General features: G+C 42.0%; 3 protein-coding genes across 8 annotated transcripts; 1 reads left to right on the top strand and 2 right to left on the bottom strand.

Moving 5' to 3' along the window:
- Nucleotides 1-498: 498 nt before the first annotated feature.
- LOC139623525 (uncharacterized) lies at nucleotides 499-10,638 on the top strand. 2 transcript variants are annotated; one of them, XM_071481798.1, is made up of 5 exons: nucleotides 499-688; nucleotides 3,382-3,578; nucleotides 4,874-5,063; nucleotides 6,665-6,803; nucleotides 9,871-10,638. In XM_071481798.1, the coding sequence occupies exons 2-5, from the start codon at nucleotides 3,399-3,401 to the stop codon at nucleotides 10,046-10,048; spliced, it is 687 nt and encodes a 228-aa protein (XP_071337899.1). In that variant the 5' UTR covers nucleotides 499-688; nucleotides 3,382-3,398; the 3' UTR covers nucleotides 10,049-10,638. The 2 variants fall into 2 exon arrangements, with proteins under 2 accessions (XP_071337899.1, XP_071337898.1); XM_071481797.1 differs by having other exon boundaries at nucleotides 502-688; nucleotides 4,845-5,063.
- A 1-nt stretch (nucleotide 10,639) lies between these two features.
- On the bottom strand, nucleotides 10,640-16,242 carry LOC139623524 (uncharacterized). Of its 5 annotated transcripts, none has more exons than XR_011691540.1 (4): nucleotides 14,884-16,242; nucleotides 13,070-13,479; nucleotides 11,983-12,184; nucleotides 10,640-10,787 (listed from the first exon to the last, which is right to left on the bottom strand). XR_011691540.1 is itself a non-coding variant. In XM_071481796.1 (4 exons), the coding sequence occupies exons 1-4, from the start codon at nucleotides 15,321-15,323 to the stop codon at nucleotides 12,048-12,050; spliced, it is 906 nt and encodes a 301-aa protein (XP_071337897.1). In that variant the 5' UTR covers nucleotides 15,324-16,242; the 3' UTR covers nucleotides 11,298-12,047. The 5 variants fall into 5 exon arrangements, 2 of the variants coding, with proteins under 2 accessions (XP_071337897.1, XP_071337896.1); XR_011691539.1 differs by lacking the exon at nucleotides 10,640-10,787 and adding an exon at nucleotides 11,298-11,579; XM_071481796.1 differs by lacking the exon at nucleotides 10,640-10,787 and having other exon boundaries at nucleotides 11,298-12,184; nucleotides 13,070-13,288; nucleotides 13,370-13,479.
- A 139-nt stretch (nucleotides 16,243-16,381) lies between these two features.
- rpl35 (ribosomal protein L35) lies at nucleotides 16,382-18,708 on the bottom strand. Its single transcript, XM_071481799.1, has 4 exons — nucleotides 18,559-18,708; nucleotides 17,898-18,034; nucleotides 17,383-17,464; nucleotides 16,382-16,576 (listed from the first exon to the last, which is right to left on the bottom strand). The coding sequence occupies exons 1-4, from the start codon at nucleotides 18,559-18,561 to the stop codon at nucleotides 16,427-16,429; spliced, it is 372 nt and encodes a 123-aa protein (XP_071337900.1). The 5' UTR covers nucleotides 18,562-18,708; the 3' UTR covers nucleotides 16,382-16,426.
- Between the last annotated feature and the right edge of the window lie 233 nt (nucleotides 18,709-18,941).

Here is an 18,941-nt window from a genome sequence, read left to right as displayed (position 1 = left end):
AATTTGAAAGACACGTGCACACATGGGGCTTGGATGGTCTACTGAAGCAATGGTATAGAGAACGGCTTTATGGGAAATGTAGGACAAAACAAATCTATCCCTGTCATAATTCTTCTTCTCTGGTGTCTATATTGGGTAAGAACACATGAAGAAAAAGAAAATGAGTCCAGACCCCACTTTACAGAGTCTGGCTTGCTTAAGAAATCCTTCTCCTTATTACCCATGAACCCTTGCATTTAAGGGTTGTTTACAGTATTTGGTTTGGAACATGTTCTCTCTCTGTAACAACCTGTACCGCAGCTCTGTTGGCAGAGGCCTGACAGGCATTTCAACATGTTTATTTCCAACAGCTCTGTTCCCACCAAATGACTGAAAGGAGGAAAAACAGCACAGGTCAAATAACAACCTTGGTACCATTGTGTCACACAACGAATACCCCCCACACACACACACGCCCCCCCCTCTTCCCCCCTCCATCCTATCTACCACAAACAAACCCAGAGAGTGAGATCACGGTCCCTTAGCAACAGCTGAGCAGATCTACAGTAACAGCCCTGCTGGTAAAATCAGCTCAGGGGTGTGGATCCATGTTCAGGGGAAAATTACAAAATGGGATTTCACTCAGCTCCACTTCACACGCCTCCTCAGGGAGAAGTGCTGAAGGATCTGAACGTCTGAATGAGAGCAGGTAAGAGCTTTCACAGAGCTTTTATCACTGTGGCAGATTTACTGAGAGGCAGTCTAATGAACTGTAACCTTAACCCTAACCACACACATGCTTTCTGTTAAAACGCTGTTGATAACCCTGCTCGTCCAAGTCGAATCAGTTCCAGAGGGGCATGCCTTCTGTTTTTCCTTAAAATGTGTCAGGCTGTTACAGCAGGCTTGTAAGTGCTGGCTGTGTGAACTGTTGAGCACTGTTTTCCCAGGACATCCTCTTAGATTATACATAGAGTTATCCCCAAATCAATCAATAAATCAATCAATCTGTCAATCAATCGACCAATCAATCATTGCTGTACTGACAGTGTAACCACCTAGTTTGGTGGGATGTACCAGTCTCATTGTTCACATTCAGGGAGTTTGATAACAATTAGCTGCTGAAACTTAGTTGAAACTTATAGTACACTTACTGTGCATTTCGGGGTTTTCCCTTTTCTTTCATGTGTTTTTGTGCATGTAAAAGGTTTTGCTATAAGTTACAAAGCTCAAAGGGAAGTTATCCTGTCCCACAGAACCCTCTGCTCCTGAAGACATTGCAGGCTACATCCACACTATATTTAAAACTCGTCTCTTCTTCTACATTTTAGTTTTAAACTCATCTCTTCTTCTGTGTTTTAGTTTTAAACTCGTCTCTTCTTCTACGTTTTAGTTTTAAACTCATCTCTTCTTCTACGTTTCCTCCTCAGTCCACTCTCCTCCAGAGTCTTCAGCCCCTAAAACAGAGACTTTCAGAAACACAGCTGGACCTGGTTTAGTATAAAAATCCAGGGTTGTGTTGTAGTCTGGACAGACACAAACAGAGAAAACTATGACGTAGTCACCCATGGTGGCTCCTGATTGGCTCTTATCAGCCTGGACTACCAGTGGTGAAACAACATGGATAATGAATTTAAGTGTTACTGACCTTGTTGTCTTTGCAGCAGCTGTTGTTCAGTTCATTTCTGGATTTGAACTTTACAGCGGTCTTTGTTGTTCCTTCTTCAGACTTGTACTGTAACTAATCAGCTGCAGAGGAGACAATCTACTTCCTGTTTACACCGGCTTGCACATGCTCAGTGTATGTGAATGGTCATGTGACCAGTTTCATTCTAAAACATCATTTAAAAAAAAAAGAATATATCCAGATTGTGATTGAAAGACTAAATCCAGCATTATGTTACAATAAGAAGGTAATGGAGATGGTTATATCAATATTTACCAGACAGAGACTTCCTGCTGTGATCTCTGTTGCTGTGGATGCTCTCTCTCTCAGGTTTCTGGACCAGATTTTAGGTTTGAACATGAACATGAACATGTAGTTATTTAGTTTTACAGTTTGCTTGCAGAAGTTCCACAGCGGTCAGAGGAAGAAGTGCAGCAGCTCAGCAGGTCTTCGGATGTGTCAGTCAGAGGCTCTGCTTCAGGGCTGCATCACAGGCAGTCTGAGATCAATAAGGACTTTAATTGAACTGTGAATCATGGAAAGCTGCTTGAGTGGAGTCCAGGAATAAAAATATAGAGCTGGAAATGGGCGTAGAAGGGCCCCTGTAAATCTAAACCCCCAGAGAGAGCATTATATCTGATGAAAGTGTTGAAAGTGTCAACTCATGGGAACAGTTTATCGATTCCAAGGGAAATTGATGTAAAAGCAGATTATTGTCAACCATCACCTTCTTAAGAAACGTTTTTTATGTCATTTCAGTTATTCACAGTGATTTTTATCAGTCTCTTATCAAGTCTTTTGACCTTTTCTCTTACTTATCATGTGTGCACGTGTTCACCTGGATAACAAGCTGCAAAGGGGATCAAATGTCAAATTTAACACAACACTCACCAAAAATAGTACATTGAAATTTTTTGTGTTTTTCTCAAAAAGGAACAGACAGTTGACTAGATTTAGGAGCAGAGTCTCTGCACTTGCTTTAGAAACTGAGCTTCAAGCAACAGACATGGTTAGATTACTGTACTTTTCATGTTTGTAATGTGACTGTATCACATTATGTTACCACCTCAAGCAATAATTCACAAACAAAACCAGAGTTCACAGCATGCAAACAGGAGAACACACAGTACCGTGCATCTCCTTCAGTCTGTACATCCAGTCCACAGTTATGAGGCCTCATTTACTCCTGTAAATCCCAAATTGCCCTCAGAATTATGTGGTGTGGCAGTTTTCCTTTCTTTTTTTTTTTTAAATATCGGTTACATCCATGGTTACATGGTCATGTCTTGGTTAGGTTTAGGAAAAGATGGTCAGGGATAATAGAAACATAAACTGCTACTGTCACATGGGAATCGAACACTGCTCTCCTGTGTCATATTCATCCATCCACCCCAACCTCCTCCTGATGTGGACTTTTCACTTAGTGGATGCAAACAACAGAGCCAGTTTTTTTTCTTAGGAATGTTTCAGCTCTATAACTATAAATCCAACGCAGATTGTGCCAAGATACTTTGAACTCTCTCTCTTTCATACATTCATTCCATATTACAAAATCCAGATCCCAGAACACAGGGAACACCCATGTATAAAATGTAATGATCTGAAGCTTTACAATGCATATTAATGCTTATATAAATTGTGAATTTACTGCATTTCAGCTCAGCAATACAAAAGAACTCATTAAAAGTATGTATGAGTCATGCAGTATATACAGACTGGACCGTTTGTCTTTGCAGTGTTGGGCGTGTGATGAATGACAGGGGGAAACATCGAGCTGAGTGTGCTGCAGATGGAGGGATGTATGTCCAGAGGAGGAGCTGTCCGTCCAGACCCGTTCATCAGAGTACCACCTTCACTCTGCTGCCACCAAGACCACGCTCCTATGGAGACACACGGCTTCCCTCCAGAGGATCTGGGTCTCTGGGCCTGCAAGGTGACTACCACCTGATCCCCTCAAATCACAGTCCAGGTCCACATCAGTGTGGGTCCTTACAATGGCAGCTTATGCTATGCTATGTTGCTTGGCATGTTAGGCTGGTATTTTATGTCTTGTTAAGAATTTTAATGTTGTGTCATGTTAAGTAATTTAATTTCATGACATTTCAAGTTTTGTGTTTTGACATTTATTGTAAAAAAATAATTTTATTTTGTGCAATTCTTTTGTGAAATTAATTTTGTCATTTTAAGTCATGTCATTATGTGTTATGTCATTTTTTTATTGTGCTATGAAATTTTATGTTGTTGTTACGGGTCATTTAATTTAATGCTGAGTTGTTATTTCATTTCATTTTGAGTTATCTGACTTTAGATTGTGTCTTTTCATTTTATGTTGTGTCATCTTATTTTATGTGTCAAGTGTCTTTGTGTCATAACAATTCATTTAATGTAATTTTGTGTCATGTGCTGCATTGTGGCATCACCCTGTCATGTGTCTCATTTCAGCTGCTCCAGTGCCATTTTATTCTGTGTCATCTCTGATCATTCTGTTCTTTGTTGTGTCATTGTATTTTGTGTTATGTCATTTAATTTAAATAACTTTTATCATGTCATCATTGTCACTTCATTAGGTGTTATGTCATGTGATTTGTGTTGAATTGTGTGTTGCTATTTAATTTTGTGTAGTGGCCTCCAGTCCAGTTCTGTAGATATCATTCCTGCCTGCAGTGATAAATACAGTATATCTTATTTTACACATACATTTGATATTGAACAATATCAAATATTGTGATATTTTCCGCCATATGAGATATTTGTAAATTCTGGGTTTTTGTTTTTTTGTAGTTTTACATCGAATTTGTTTATTGTACATTGTGCCTCTGCATGTGACAAAACCTTGACCTGCTCTTTAATGGTAACATCACTTATACCTGAAACATAAATTACAATAACATAAACAATAATTATACATATTTTTTAAAATGACTGCAACATATATAATTATATATATATATATATATATATATATATAATTATATACGTTGCAGTCGTTAATATAAAAACACCTAAAATTTAAATTACAATAATATAATCATATATTGACAAACAACTGAAACATAAATACAACATAAAAAACAAACCCCCTCCATCACAATTTATATCACTATATTGGGGCTGGACTGAGTCATGATATTACATTTTGGATATTGCCCAAGCCTAATATAGAGATTATATTGTATAACTCTTGTTATTCCTGTCATAGTGCAAGGGTTTTGCTGTCCCCTCCAGCAGAGACCCACCAGTGGCAGGGTGACACCACTGAGCAGAGGGGGAGGAGTTGGGAGGCCGATACTGCTAAGCAGTCTCAAGGGAAGACTGGAGAGCAGAGCAAAACCAGCGTCAAGAACCAGGACTGGAAGCAGACCAAAGGTTGGAGGTCTCACTGTGGGCCACCACGGAGATCCAGTTAGTGAAACAGCAGGTGAATGTACAGCATGGACACCACTATCACCACTGTCACCACTGTCACCACTACATTTTTGTTGATACTCACTCTTGTATTCAAATTTATTTCAAAGTTCAAAAGCTTTGTTATTTTATAAATTCATTAAATTGAACAAAGAATCTTAAACGTCCATTTTGCTTGATACAAACCAGGCTGCACAATGTGCTGTCAGACCAGTTGTTGTTTTTCTATACCACTCCCACAGGCAGGGTGAAAAGCCTGCCGTCAGAACCTCCTGCTGCTGCATCACACTGCCTCCTGCACCTCTACAATCTCTGTGGAAATGTTGATTTTGGAAAGTAAAGTGTCAGCACGCTGCAGACGAAGGGCGCGTTGGATCGTCAGACATTGTCTGAAACTTTCCCTCATACCTTCAGCAGCAAAGAAAACCCAGCACAAACAAATAGAGGTGTCAAAATGTTATGAGGTGTGGTAGTAAATCAGTGTGAAGGCATGACTAATAAACTGTTGAGTGCTGGATGTTAAAGGGAAAAACAAAGATAAGAACGTGGAGCAGCGTTTCCCTTTTTCCCTCTCACATAGCACAGCTGGACATGTGTTCTTACAGCACAGGAACTCTGTGCTCAGGTGTTCCCATAAACGCAGACCTGGCCACACCTACTGGGCATCTGCCTCGAGTTGGTCTTGAAATGCAACCTCTGAAGGGCGCAGCCTCTGAACTGGGACACAGCTAAGGACAAGCAGCCAAAACAGGCGGGATCGTCACAAACAGGCGGGGTCATGTCGGCAAATGACAATCCTACGTTATCAGTAAAAAAAAAAGTGAATAATCAGTGATTGAGAGTCTGGTTTTGAGAAATGAAGGTTACTGGAGATCAATCTGAATATTTTCAACCAAAGTTAAGTTTCAAAGGGTTTTGAACAGTCGTGCAGATGTTGTCAGGGTGTAAAATCAATCATCTCCCAAGTGAAACCATGGATCAAATAAAATGAATCCGTGTTCACTGAGGAATCTGTTCAGAATATGTGAAGAGAATCAGTTTGTATCAAACAGTTTAGTAACGAGCTACAGTCACAGTCAATCAAAGCAAAACCTGATGTGATTTTTGATAAAAGGAGAATAACACCACTATCTCTGTTTACTCACACTGAGAACCACTTGAAAGATCTTTTTATTAACACACACACACACACACACACACACACACACACACACACACACACGCGCACACACGCGCACACACACACACACACACACAACAGCTTCCATCTGGCTGCAAATCATTTCCAGACACCATGCATATATGAATTCCTCCTGCAGCCTTGGGCAGAAACAGCTGTGCTGATTCGTGGTGACTCAAACACATCATTTAATATCTTTGCCAATTGACATGAAAGTTTCTCTGTTTTCATTCCCACTGTGTTGTTTGGATTGAGGGCAGTGTACGTTTTCTCTGCAGCTTGAATAACTGCCTTTTGGAAATCCTCTGGTGATAAGCAGACATAGTGGTTCAGGCGGTGGCGTTTGAAATGTTGGCTGGCTGTGAATGACATCTACAGCCTAGATGTGACTGAATTCAAAGCTGCATCTCTGACTGTGACTCATCTCCTCTCAGAAACTCCCACAACCCCCTGCGACAGTGAGAGACGGGCTCCTCACGGACAGCCCGGCTCCGCTAAGACTTCAGAACTCCATCTGTATCTGCCTTCATCATCACACTGTGAGGATGAAGACTCTGAGACGGAGGAGATGAGGTACGGGTTCTTTGCAGTGGTGTGTTTGGGGCGTGGACGCTGTTGAGTCATAGGAGAGCAGACATCTGCATCACGCTCATGGACTGCTCCTCAGATAATAACTTTCACATCACATCTGTGGTTTTAGAGTGGAGCAGAGCTGAAAAACAGGTCTCGGGAGTGATGTCAGTTGGAGGGTGGGGAGACAAAAAAATATTTTCCCAAGCAATTAGAACAACTGCATAAAGGCATGCCCACTGCAGCTACGTGGGATCTGTTCTATCCATGGAATCAGTCCATGAAACAAAGAAACCAGAGGGGATGAAGTTACAGGATGTTCTGTGAAACATCAGTGTAGAGGTGGACGCAGACGCAGGGATGTAGAGTTTGGAGCTGAATGTTAGGCTTCATTTGTAAAATCTCCAGTAGATGTAACCCATAAAGTTATAATATGTAATTTTTCCACATCCAAATGATTAGACCTATGTTTTATATTTTTTTAGTTATTTACTTACATTATCCCAAATGTTTCCATCAGTTCCCAAACCAGAAAAATTGTGATTTTTAATCCTGGTGACGCTCCATGTCATTTGGTCACCTGTCCATTATGTCATATCCCCTATGCTCATGTGTCAGCGTCATGGTTCCCCTGAATGTATTTCAATGGAGATTTTTTTAAAAGCATCACGGTTGCTTGCCAGATGCTCAAAATTTACTTTTATTCTGTTTTAAACCACATTTTAAGATACATGTTTTACACTCTTGTCATTTTGAACTATAGATTTTAACTAGATGAAGGATTTTAGTCATCAGATGTCTGGATTTAAGTTATCAGAGAGAACAGGCAAAGGCAGCTCAGGTCCCATCCACTCATGGATGTCCATACATCAACTCTGAGATGTCCTGTGGCCACTGAAGAGCATTGGTGAATCGCTGATTACTACAGTGAAACTGTTTTATTCGTTGTTTCTTTTAACCCTCTGGTCTGTTTGTTAAGGAGAGGACACCTCTGCTGATCGACTGCTAGTAAAAAAAAAAAAAACTCCCAAACGTCTGGTTCATAAATTAGCAGAACCAGTTTTTCTGTTCTCCCTTGATGTCCTGTGTTCTCTGTACAGTGTCTGTGAATCACTGATTTTTAAAGTGACACAGCTTCATGTGTTCAGGTGTTTTTAATGGTTTTAATCCACCAGTCTGTTTGATACAGAGGAGAGGAACCTCTGCAGATAATTTGGCTCCAGGTAAAAACCTCCTGAACCACTGACACTGAAGAAATCCAAACCTGGAGAAGCTTACGGCAATGGTGGCGAAGACAACATCTCCCATGAGCCTATGCTATTTCATGACATCACCCAACTCCATCTTTTGTTATTGTTTTGAGTGAGGGACCCCTAGTGGCAGAAGTTACAGACTGTGTTAAAGTATGAGACGAAGATCAGGAGAAAACCTTAAATACTTAAGTGGACATTTTAAGGAATTAACCTTAAGGAGAAGACAGTTTTTATTTTTAGGAATCTTAACTTGTACTTTAAGGAAAATCTTAACTATCTCAACTAACCCTGGATCCTGTAGCTGAAGCCGCTGAATGGAATTTAGTCATTCATTTTGGTTATTTACTGAACATGTCAAAAGGTCTCCTGTAAAAAAGCTGTTAATTGTTAATTACCAGGGTCTAAAGAGTTGGACTGATGGATGAATGTTCCAGTTGTTTGTGTAGCACAACGCCATAGAAAAGTTATTCAAAGAGTTGCAGAACAGTAGGGAAATAAATAAAGACAGTACAGTCTTCAGACCCCTTCACCTTCTTCATGTTGTTGTGTTTCAGTTTTATGCTTAAATGGTTTAAATTAATTTCTTCCCTCATCAGTCTTCACTCATTCCCATACTTACAGACTGAAAATAGGATTTTACAAATTTCTGCTAATGGCCTGGAGTCAAATTCTCACCCGGAATTATTGTTTCAGTCTGTTCCTGCTCATGTCAGTGTGATATTTCAGAAGTGAGGGGGTCTGAAGACTTACTGAATGTACTGGATCATATATCAACACCCACAAACCGCCACACAAAACTCAAAGTTCATTTAAAACGAATCATTAAAAACTTAATGAAATAAAAATGTCTTAAGCTTGTTTAAAGGTAATGTTGGTGCAAAACTGTCATCAGAATTCATATATTTGTTAGGGTAAGGGTATGGTTTGTTTGTTTGTTTGTTTGTTTGTTTGATAGGGACAATGCATGTTAAACATCAGTATAAAATAGCTACCACATTATAGCAAAAATGCTAATTTACATCTGTTGTCCCTCAGCAGGAAACAGGAAACATTATAAGTCACAATACACAAACACAAAGAACACAAATGAAAAGACAAATACATTTTGCTGCACACTGAGTTGAATGTGATCACAGATCTAGTTTGGAATATGATACTCCCGTATTGCAAGTGGTAAACCACACTTCCCTTTACTGACAGCAGTTTGTCCAAAAGTGGTGCAGCTCACAGCCGCTGTCAGCCCTCTGTCAACGGGCCCATTTAAAGGTGGGGGGCAAGTCCATGTGAACCGTTATAAATAAAACAATCATATTTAAAATTTCTGAAATTCTCAAAACTCAATAGATGACATACACATTACAGTACATTGCAATGATGAAATGAATGTGGTTTTTATCTTCTTTTTAGAAAAAAAAGGCTTATGTTTTTCTTGAAAAGTGATTCTTTGAATTGAGTGTTGTTCCTCCCGTAAATGACCAGCTGGAAAAACAAAACTCAATGTCTGGAAAAATCATGGAGTGTAAAAACACTCTGGCAGCACTAACTGTGAGAAACTGCCTGATTTGCTTAAAATTTTGTAAATTAAATGTTACAGTGTTTGACACTTTTTCCACATGATTTTTAAAGGACAGTGTAGAGTCCAGTGTGACCCCCACATGGCTCATTACAGACGTATGAAGCAAAGAGTTTCTTCTGTCTTTAGCACATGTATAAATCACAGCATCATTAGTTTACATTCAATACTTATATATTGTATCCACGACTTATCCAGTGATGTGTTCAGGGACATGACTCCACCTCTGTCTTTTATGTTTCAGGGCTCCTTACAGACCTTCAGTAGAGAAAACCAGTGATGTCAAATCAAACGATACAGTGTTTCCAAACCCCTCCCTCACCAGCAGAGAGCAGACGAGCACAGCACCTGGAACACCAGTGTCACCTTCTGATGACATCACACTGGAGGACTCAGAGCACAAGAGTCTCAACTGTCAATAACAACTTCAGAAAAGAAAGAAGTACTGAGACGCCTGCAAACAGCTGAGCTGTTAGTGTAACAGGTGTTTGTTTCAAAATAAAACTGAGAAGTAGGACGGACCCCTGCAGAAACAGGACAGGGCCACCCAGGAGAGGAACCAAAATATTACACCAGAAATAAGTAAAGTTAAAGATACAGAACATGACAGGGAGAGAGGGAGAGAGAGAGAGGGAGACAGAGACAGAGACAGAGAGAGAGAGATCATGTGAAGAGACAGAAAAAGCTAATTTTGCAAATTGAATAAAAAAGTCCAAAGAGTGAGGAACACTTCAGTATCTGAGCAGAGATCAAACGACTCTGAGGTCACGTCCTCAGAGTTTGGAGCAATAGTCTTCAGCGTCTTCAGATCTACATGACCGGTGGAAAAAAAAAATTAAAGGCCCCTGATGCATTCAATGAGCCCCGATCAGCAGAGAACAATGATGCATGTTTGGTAGAAACATATTATAAAATGATTCAGAACATAATAAAACAGCTTTGTATTCATAAGGATTCACTTTTTAAACATTTATTTTACAAACACCTCTGTAATAAAGTACAGTGAACAAGTTTTAAGTGTTTATCTCTCAAACACATCTCAGTCTCATCAGGAGAGGGAGAGGAGTTCTTCTTTTGGCCTTGACTTTGTAAACGTCGATGGTCTTGAGACGGTCAGTTGGGACGTCCCTCTCAATGGACGGCAGACGTCCGTCTCCACATCTGTTTCCAAGCAGCAGCTTCAGTTTAGAGAAACTTTCAGAAACTAGGTTACAAAGTGCTTTACAACAACACAAATAACAAGCAAAACATAACAACCAAAGCACAATAAGACTAAGAAAAAAGATACTTCTTCAGCTTTGACTTAAAACACCCAAGACAGTTTGTTGGCCTGACTCCTTTCCACAGCCTGGGACCCAGGACAGCAAACCTGGTTTTCAGTCAAGTACTGGTTCAGGTGCAACTAGCAAGCCAGAGGTATAAGACTGATGTTCTCTGGAGCAAGATTATTGGAGGAGGATCCTGAACTGAATCTTAATTTTTCTCTACAGCTCCTAAAAACATTAAGAAGGAGGTTAAAATGACTCGGGTTGTGTCATTTGATCCCAAAGTGAAGGTATAGTATGATATAAATACAGTCTCAACATGTCAACTACGTCTTAAGACAACAACAATTGTCATGTTAACACACAAGTTTTGAACATCTAAAGGCATTTGGACCAGTCAGCGTTCCATAGTCCGCAGCCTGATTCGTGCCAGCGACAGCAGCACCAGCTGTACAAAGGAATCCAGGTGGAATGGTAGGGGGGCAACTGCCAGTGGACAGTGAGAACCACAAGAGGGTCAGCTGGGTGGAGTCAGAGTGTCTTCAGACCAGGTCATGGTTGGGGAGGCTCGGGTGAGGTGGTGTGGCAACCCCGACCAAGTTCAGTGGGAGAGCTGTGGACAAGTGGAGGGATCTGACACAGCTGTGTCCTGAGTGGAGCCCAGAACACGTGGGCATGATTGTAAAATCTGAGAATAAGATATCTGGTTAAAATAAATAAGTAAAACAACACTGATCTAAAATGATCAATCATAAAATCATGACATAAAATATAAATTAGTGGCAGACACAACATTGACACATGCACCTTAGGAAGGGGTATCAGGATTTCAGGATTTCAAATCAGCTGAGTGGGATGAGGTCAGCTACAACAACTGCAAAATCTGTTAGGGTGCTTTATTTTTCGTGATGCTCAGACATAATGGGCAGTGGACTCCACTGTAAGGACATTGTCTGGGACACAGTATCAAGTTCTTCAAAGGAAAGACACTTCAGTGTTTTCATCCCATAATGAGAAACAGTGTTGATTGGAAGGGGAAGTAAACAACAGTCTCTAAAATAAATTCACATTATGTACAGATCAAGACTGACCCTTGACCTTGACTCAACACCTTCAGGTCTCACAGTATCTCCAGAGGTGTGCAGCTGCTTCTGCTTCAGTGAGCCACGTGTGTGTAGTGTCTTCGTGTTGGTCTTCTCTCAGTGCAGAGGAAGCAGATCATACACCACACACTGTGCTCAGGAGAGATCTGGACTCCAGCGCTGCTCCGGGAGGGTCTCAGAGCACAGGAGCCTGTCGGAGGAACGAGGACAGAGACGTATGACAGTCACACCTGGAGACTCAAACATCATGAGACAGGTGTTATCTCCTGGGACATACTGTGCTATCTGACAGAAAATGTGTTTCCAAACCTGATATCTCATCATTTCAGTTTACTAAACATTTGACTTCCTGCTGCTCATAAACATCAAATCTTTACCTCAATAAATGTCTTTGACTCACTGTGAGTATTTGAATTCAGCTTGTCTATTTTCCATCTGTTTCATCCGTACACACCAGGTCACCTTGTGTTAAATGAGCCCCAAACTACTGGATACATTTCCATTAAATTTGCTGTGAATATTCCTGAGGAGGATTTTCTGTTCAATGGTGGAGACAGAGACTCACTTACTCACCAGATGTCACTGTTTCTTGTTCTATCAAAGCTTCAAGCTTCACCTCTTTCCCCAGCAGGCAGGAAGAAGCTTCAGAGGTTTCGTTCAGTACCAGCACACCCAGGATGTGTTTCTAACTAAGACACAGGGAGCAGAGTTTCTACCAAACACCTCTTTTTATTGTTAAACCTGTTTCTCCCCTGCTGTAGGTGGAGGGGTGACTTCTCTTTTGAATACTTGTTCGTACAGAACTAAAGTGTGTTTCAACCTAATTCAGTTGTTTGGATATTGTGTGGAGCAGGGGTAAATCTCCTGTGGGATTACTGATGATCAAACACTAATTAATGAGAAGGAACAAGCCAGCGAGCAGAGCTGTGAGGACCTGAGAGTTTGCATTTAGTTTTGGGTTTTTTTTGCCTGCACTGAATGCACCACTGCACCGGATTAAATAAATCCACCTGGACCTCATGACTGGGTTCAGTCTAAGCCTCACAGAGCACATTCACACCTGTCAGAGCATTACCAAGGACAAAATAAGCAGCAGCACTGAGGGAGAGGATGATGAGGAAGATGGTGCCTAAACCCAGGTCTCCCATGGTGCAGGCGTTAGGACATGCACAGGGGCTCTCCACCCAGATCTGCAGGGATTCCTCGGTGCTCAGCCTCTGGTCCTGGATGAAGGAAGTGGACTGGTTTGGACTACAGTGGTAATGCACCACAGTCAGCGGCTGCTCCCTGTGAGCTGGGGCAGGAGGAGGAGATGATTGGCTGTCAGGCTGGACCCCGGTGACAGAGCCGTCAGTGTGGTGAAGTGTTCCCTCACCAAAGTACGAGACGGATAGTGTCTTCAGGGAGTGGTTGTAATGGAACTCGTTCCCTTCGTGTCTTCCAAAGCTGATACAGCAGCTGATGTGTCTGTTGAGCCTGTGATACCTGAACACACACACAGATTTTATTATCAACATGTACACACACACGCTCCAAATAATTCATACACTGTTTTAAAATCACCTCAATCAATTTACTAAATGTTCAGAGCAAATAATTAAAGACAATGAAGATAATAAAAAATAAATCCACCTGTTAAACCTTAATGAAAAGTGTGAACAGCTGTTGATATACAGATGTTGAACAAAGCTGAGAGCACAGAGGTCTTTGTGTGTAGTTTGTGTGTCTGTGTTTGAGCGCTCCCTGGTGGCTTGAACAGCTGATGGTTTTTTTGTATCCACAGAGGTTCTCATTAGCTCTGTCAGTCAAAGTATCAGTTCTCTTGTTTTCTTTTTTTTTCTTTTTTTAAAATGCAGGACTTTTACTGTAACAGACCATTTGAACTTCTCCTGCTGGTAGAAGTAAAAGGTGGCGTCACTACTTTTACCACTGTTGAAAACCAGACGTGTGGATACACACGTCACATGACTCTGAACACTTCACATGGAGCTTGACAAACTCACTCAGCTTTAACACACGACAGCAACCTTCACTTCACTGTGAACTACTCCTGCCTTCAGCTGCTTTTAAGCCTGACGACTGAAAAAACATTTCCTCTGAATCTGAATGCAGCCAACACAACTGTGGATAACATGAATAAATAAGAGAAGTGTCTGCGAGCTGTGACATGGTGTGTTTGGCTGACCAAACTTCTGTAGTACTGTAGATAAAAGATTAGATAACCCCCCCCCCCAATTTGCCACTGCTTCTGTAATAGTTTTTTCACATCTTTATTGTAAGTAAGTATTCCATTTCATTTTATTGTCAGATGTTGTATTTATATGTCAGTGATGCAGCACGTTTGTTTAATCTTTGTCTATATTTTTTCTTTCTTACTGTGTTTACTGTTTCACACCAACAAAAATTCCTTGTCTGTTGTAAAACCTACTTGGCAATAAACCAGATTCGGATTCTGAAAAAAAGACTTAGCATTGAAAAGATAAGGCTATGATGATATTGTTTCCTTTGTGTCAGCAAATCTCAAGAAGAAAACACAACAAGCAGCAATAAAGTGGTGTGTGTGTGTGTGTGTGTGTGTGTGCGTGTGTGCGTGTGTGTGTGTTTACCTATCCAAAGTCAGAAGTACTAGAGAACACACCAGAACTAACTGTGTGTTAAACTTTAGGAATTTACTGAGCCACGTTTAAAAATACTTATAAATTCACCTCTTGGTCTGTAATGTGATTTCTTGACAAACACCAACATTGTTCTTTAACCAGCACGTGAGCAGTTCATTAAATAATGTTCAGTTTGGGTCAAAGTAACACTGAGACAGCACTTGTGAGAACTGTGGAATAAAGTGGCACAATAATCAGAGGGGGGGGGGGGGGTTCTGCAGCAGCTCTGTACCTGACAATGATGCAGGCAGCCATGTTGGTGCAGTCGGCTCCCATCAGGTCCTCTGGTTGTGAGAAGGGCTGACAGGGGCTGAAGGACAGGAGGACCTCAGCATCGACCGGCATGTTCTCTGCTGACACCGGCCTCAAATACCCCAGGAAACCAGCGTCGTCCCCCATAGCCCCCAGGTTTATCACCCCACTCCCATCCTTCATGATGCATTTGCAGTTGTTGACTCTGAAGCAGCCGGGCTTCTTCGCAGGCGAGGAAGACGAGGAGAACACGCTGAGACAGAGCAACAGTGTGAGGAAGACGGTCTGAGGGCTCATGGTGACAACGTGCACCCGGGCGGTCTGGTGACCGCTGTGTGCGGTTAGGGAACTACAGAGCAGCTGACAGCACGGTGACAGAAGGAAAGTAATTAGAATAAAGGTGGCTGTCATTCCAGGCATTCCTGAGGCCCACTGCTCTCAGATCAGTGTCTTTACAACTGTGCACAGGCTGCATGTCCCCCAGGGGCCAACATCACATGCAGATATTAAATCACTGTTTTCTGTAAAAGGAAGTGCTGATGGAAACTACACCAGGCTGTTGTTCCCAGCTGCCTTAAATCTGCCTCCATCACAGCCTCTGCATCGGGCCTGAGTGACTCTCACCCCGTGTCATGACGACGGGAAACTCCTCCCATCAACCACTGACCTCCACCAATATGCACAAGGAGCCACGCAGTAACCACGGCCCTGCACCTGACTCAAACACACCTGGAACACAAGGACACACACATCAGACCTCAGCTCCACATTTAACATCATCAAACCACAACAGCTGATGGGGAGGCTAGACCAGGTGACCTCAAACTGGTCGACCAACGCCATGTAACCATGCGACACCATGGGCACATATGGCTCTCACAGGTATCCTGATGCAGTGAGCATCCTAACTCACCGCATCACAGTCTGGTAGCAATTGTACAGTCCCTGACCACAAGCTCCTGCAGAGAACAGCGAGAGCAGCAGGTGTCTCCCACCACAATAACTGAAATATACACAGACATGAGTGACCCCTCCCACCACTGCTTCACATTCATACCTTCTGGAAAGAGGCTCCAGAGCATCAGTGCAACTCCAAACACCCTTCAGATGCTGTCCCTCCCACCAGCACCTTAAATACACAGGTGTCTAAGCTACTGTATTATACACCTGGTCCTGGTTGTGATCCTACCTCTGATGACCCTGGTGGAGGCTACATGACGCTAACAGCAAACAGCAGCTTTATTCAACCATGTCTGGCAAAAACATGAGTGTGTGAAAAACTGGTCTAGAACTAGTCTGCTGTGCAGGTGAGACTCAGGGAGCCAAAGGCCACAACCACTGGTGAACATTTCAGTCATGCTGGTCAGAGAAACCTTCAAACACACTGTCACTGATGCTTCAGTGGAGAAAAGTGACTGGTTTCAATGAGACCCAGGTGTCCACACACTTATGTAGAGGAAACATTACAAAACAGACACTTCTTGTCTTTTACACAGATTTTATTTAGTCAATAGAAAAAGCTCTTAAGCTTTGACTGCAAATTTGCGGATGGAGTAGAGGAGGTCTTTCCTCTGCTGTTTCTTGGTCCGCAGACTCTCTTCATGCTTGTTGAGCCGGCGGCGCAGAGCTCTGGTCTTCTTGGGTCTCAGGTCCAGGGGCTTGTACTTCTTACCCTGAAAGAAACGGAACAGACTTTCAGTTGAGCTCAAAATCTATTTTTTTGCAGAATGAAAACTGAAGTGGTGACTGCTGCCAAGGTCCAGACACATTTGACACTGAAACGTTTGAGTTCATAGTTCATACTTGTTTCCATGCATTTTTTTCTCCCAGGCAGTGAGCACAGAGCGAGGCTTTACATTTCATACATGTCAGTATTGTTATTTCAACATCCTGTTGTCACCAACACACGTGACATGTAGTGCACCAGCAGGAGGGAACATCACACCGTCACTATGTTTACACTGACTGCAAACCTCTAATGTAACTTTCACCTGAAGGTTCAGGAACGTGAAGACAGAGCTGGACACTTATCAAACAAAGATTCAGGGAGAGATGCTGTTGTCCATCTTTTATTTCATCTTCAGGTGCCACAACCAGCAGTGTCATCTTTTCTCTTGACAAACTGCATGTTAATGGCCACAAACAACTAAAGGTAACATCATGACAGCTGTGCTTCATGTTGCACAGAATCTTAAATGAAATCATGACTCATTCATTTGGCCTCTTATCTACGGAGTTATGAACAACTCCAAATAACATGTCTTAATTACAATGCAGTCGGGGTAACCATAGTGACTGATGAGGAACATTCAGGTCTCAGTCTTTTGGTAAGCAGTTGTGTATGCATCAGCAAAACATCAGCTCAACAAAGGTATCATCTTCGACCAGAGGACCAAAGAGGAAAAGCCCAAGTCCCAAGCAGACACGTGTGTGTATGTGTGCTGAATGAGGAAAACCAAAGGCTGCTGGCTGCTCTCACCTTGTAGAACTTCCTCAGGTTCTCCTTCTGTGTCTGGTTGATGACAGTCAGGACTCTGGCGATGGACTTGCGGACAACACGGCTGTGAAGACCAGCAAAGTCAAAGTCAGACAGTTTTTTCACACATTAGCTTGTGGTTTTATAGCAAGTTAGTCTCAGTAAGTGTAACTATACACAACACATGTCAGCGTGAAAAATTTCAGTACACTGTGTGGGTAGTCTGTAGATATTTACATCCACACGCAAGACTTTACAAGACTGTCATCCACACTTCCTCCTTACAAGGTGGAGGCAGTGTGGAGTTAGGTGAATCCAAACCTATAAACTAAAACGCCACAGTGAACCTGACACATGTAAAAGTACTAAACAGTGCAGTGTGATCAGACAGATCAGTGCCCCTACCCTGTAGGCTCCCACGCCACCACTGAGCTAAACTCAATCTGTCAGGTCAAACCTGGTCCACTGGTAGGACAGTGTGTCTGAGAGCCATTAAATCATTTTCTTACACTACTTACATCTTGGAGAGCTTGGATGCGGCTCCACCGGTAACTTTGGCCACACGGAGCTGGGACAGTTCATTTTTCAGATCGTCCAGCTGCTTGAGCAGCTCCTCCTTCTTCTTGCCCCGCAGATCTCTTGCCTTGATCTTGGCCTGGACCGCGACAGAAAAAGACAGAAATAAACGTTATCGATAAGCCATATCGGCTCAAAAAAACCTCAGCCCGGTGTGTAGTTGTTCTTCCCGACACGAGCCAAACACAGCCCGGTGAGGTTAGCAAAGCGCTTACGCCTTTAGCATATTATTCTTCAGCCTGACCCAACACAGCGTATTCACTTTATTTATTATGTTTATGGCCGCCTGATACCACTCGTTAAAAAGACATCACCTTTGTATGTTTTCTGTTAGCATCAAACTGCTATTTTAGCTAGCTGGCGGTCTGTAGCCTACCACAGCTTCATTAGCTTACGGTTAGCAACTCATGTTAGCGGTGTCGATCGGTCCCTATACTCTATAATATACCATTTTATTCAATTCTGGTAACAGCCTGCTAATCAACACAAGTACGAGCAACTATCTGAGGAGCTTATGTGCACGTATAACACACATTTGACGCGGTTTAGTCGAGATAAATTTGAAAAAAATCCACAATTTGCAGCAGAGTACCAGCGACTCACCATGTTCCTTCTCGCTGCCCTGTTGGAAAGGCCGGACACACCGCGTGCTCAGAAAAAGTAGCTTCCGGAGAATTTCTTCTTCGTCGGTTTAAACAACATGCAAACAGCGCCACCAGCGGGCGGCGTGACCGAATCAACGTAGAATCAAAAGAGAAGAATGGTTTCATTACAGTATAGGAAAATGTACGTAAGACAGTATTTTATCTACATTTTGCAATAAAATACCCCCCCCCCCCCCCCAAAAAAAAAACCAGTTAATTAATGAAAATTAAAAATAAAAAAGAGAAACAAAAAAAATTGAAATATTTCCACCTCATATTAAAAAAATATATATGAAAAAGCTTGAGAATTAAAATAGGGGTCATTGTGTAAAAACATCCATA

Source organism: Trachinotus anak, unplaced genomic scaffold (genome assembly GCF_046630095.1).
Source record: "Trachinotus anak isolate AG129_WGS33_773 ecotype Australia unplaced genomic scaffold, CSIRO_AGI_Tana_v1 ptg000008l, whole genome shotgun sequence".
NCBI lineage: Eukaryota > Metazoa > Chordata > Actinopteri > Carangiformes > Carangidae > Trachinotus > Trachinotus anak.
The sequence above is the reverse complement of the archived record's forward strand: the minus strand, read 5'-3'. Positions and strand labels throughout refer to the sequence as shown.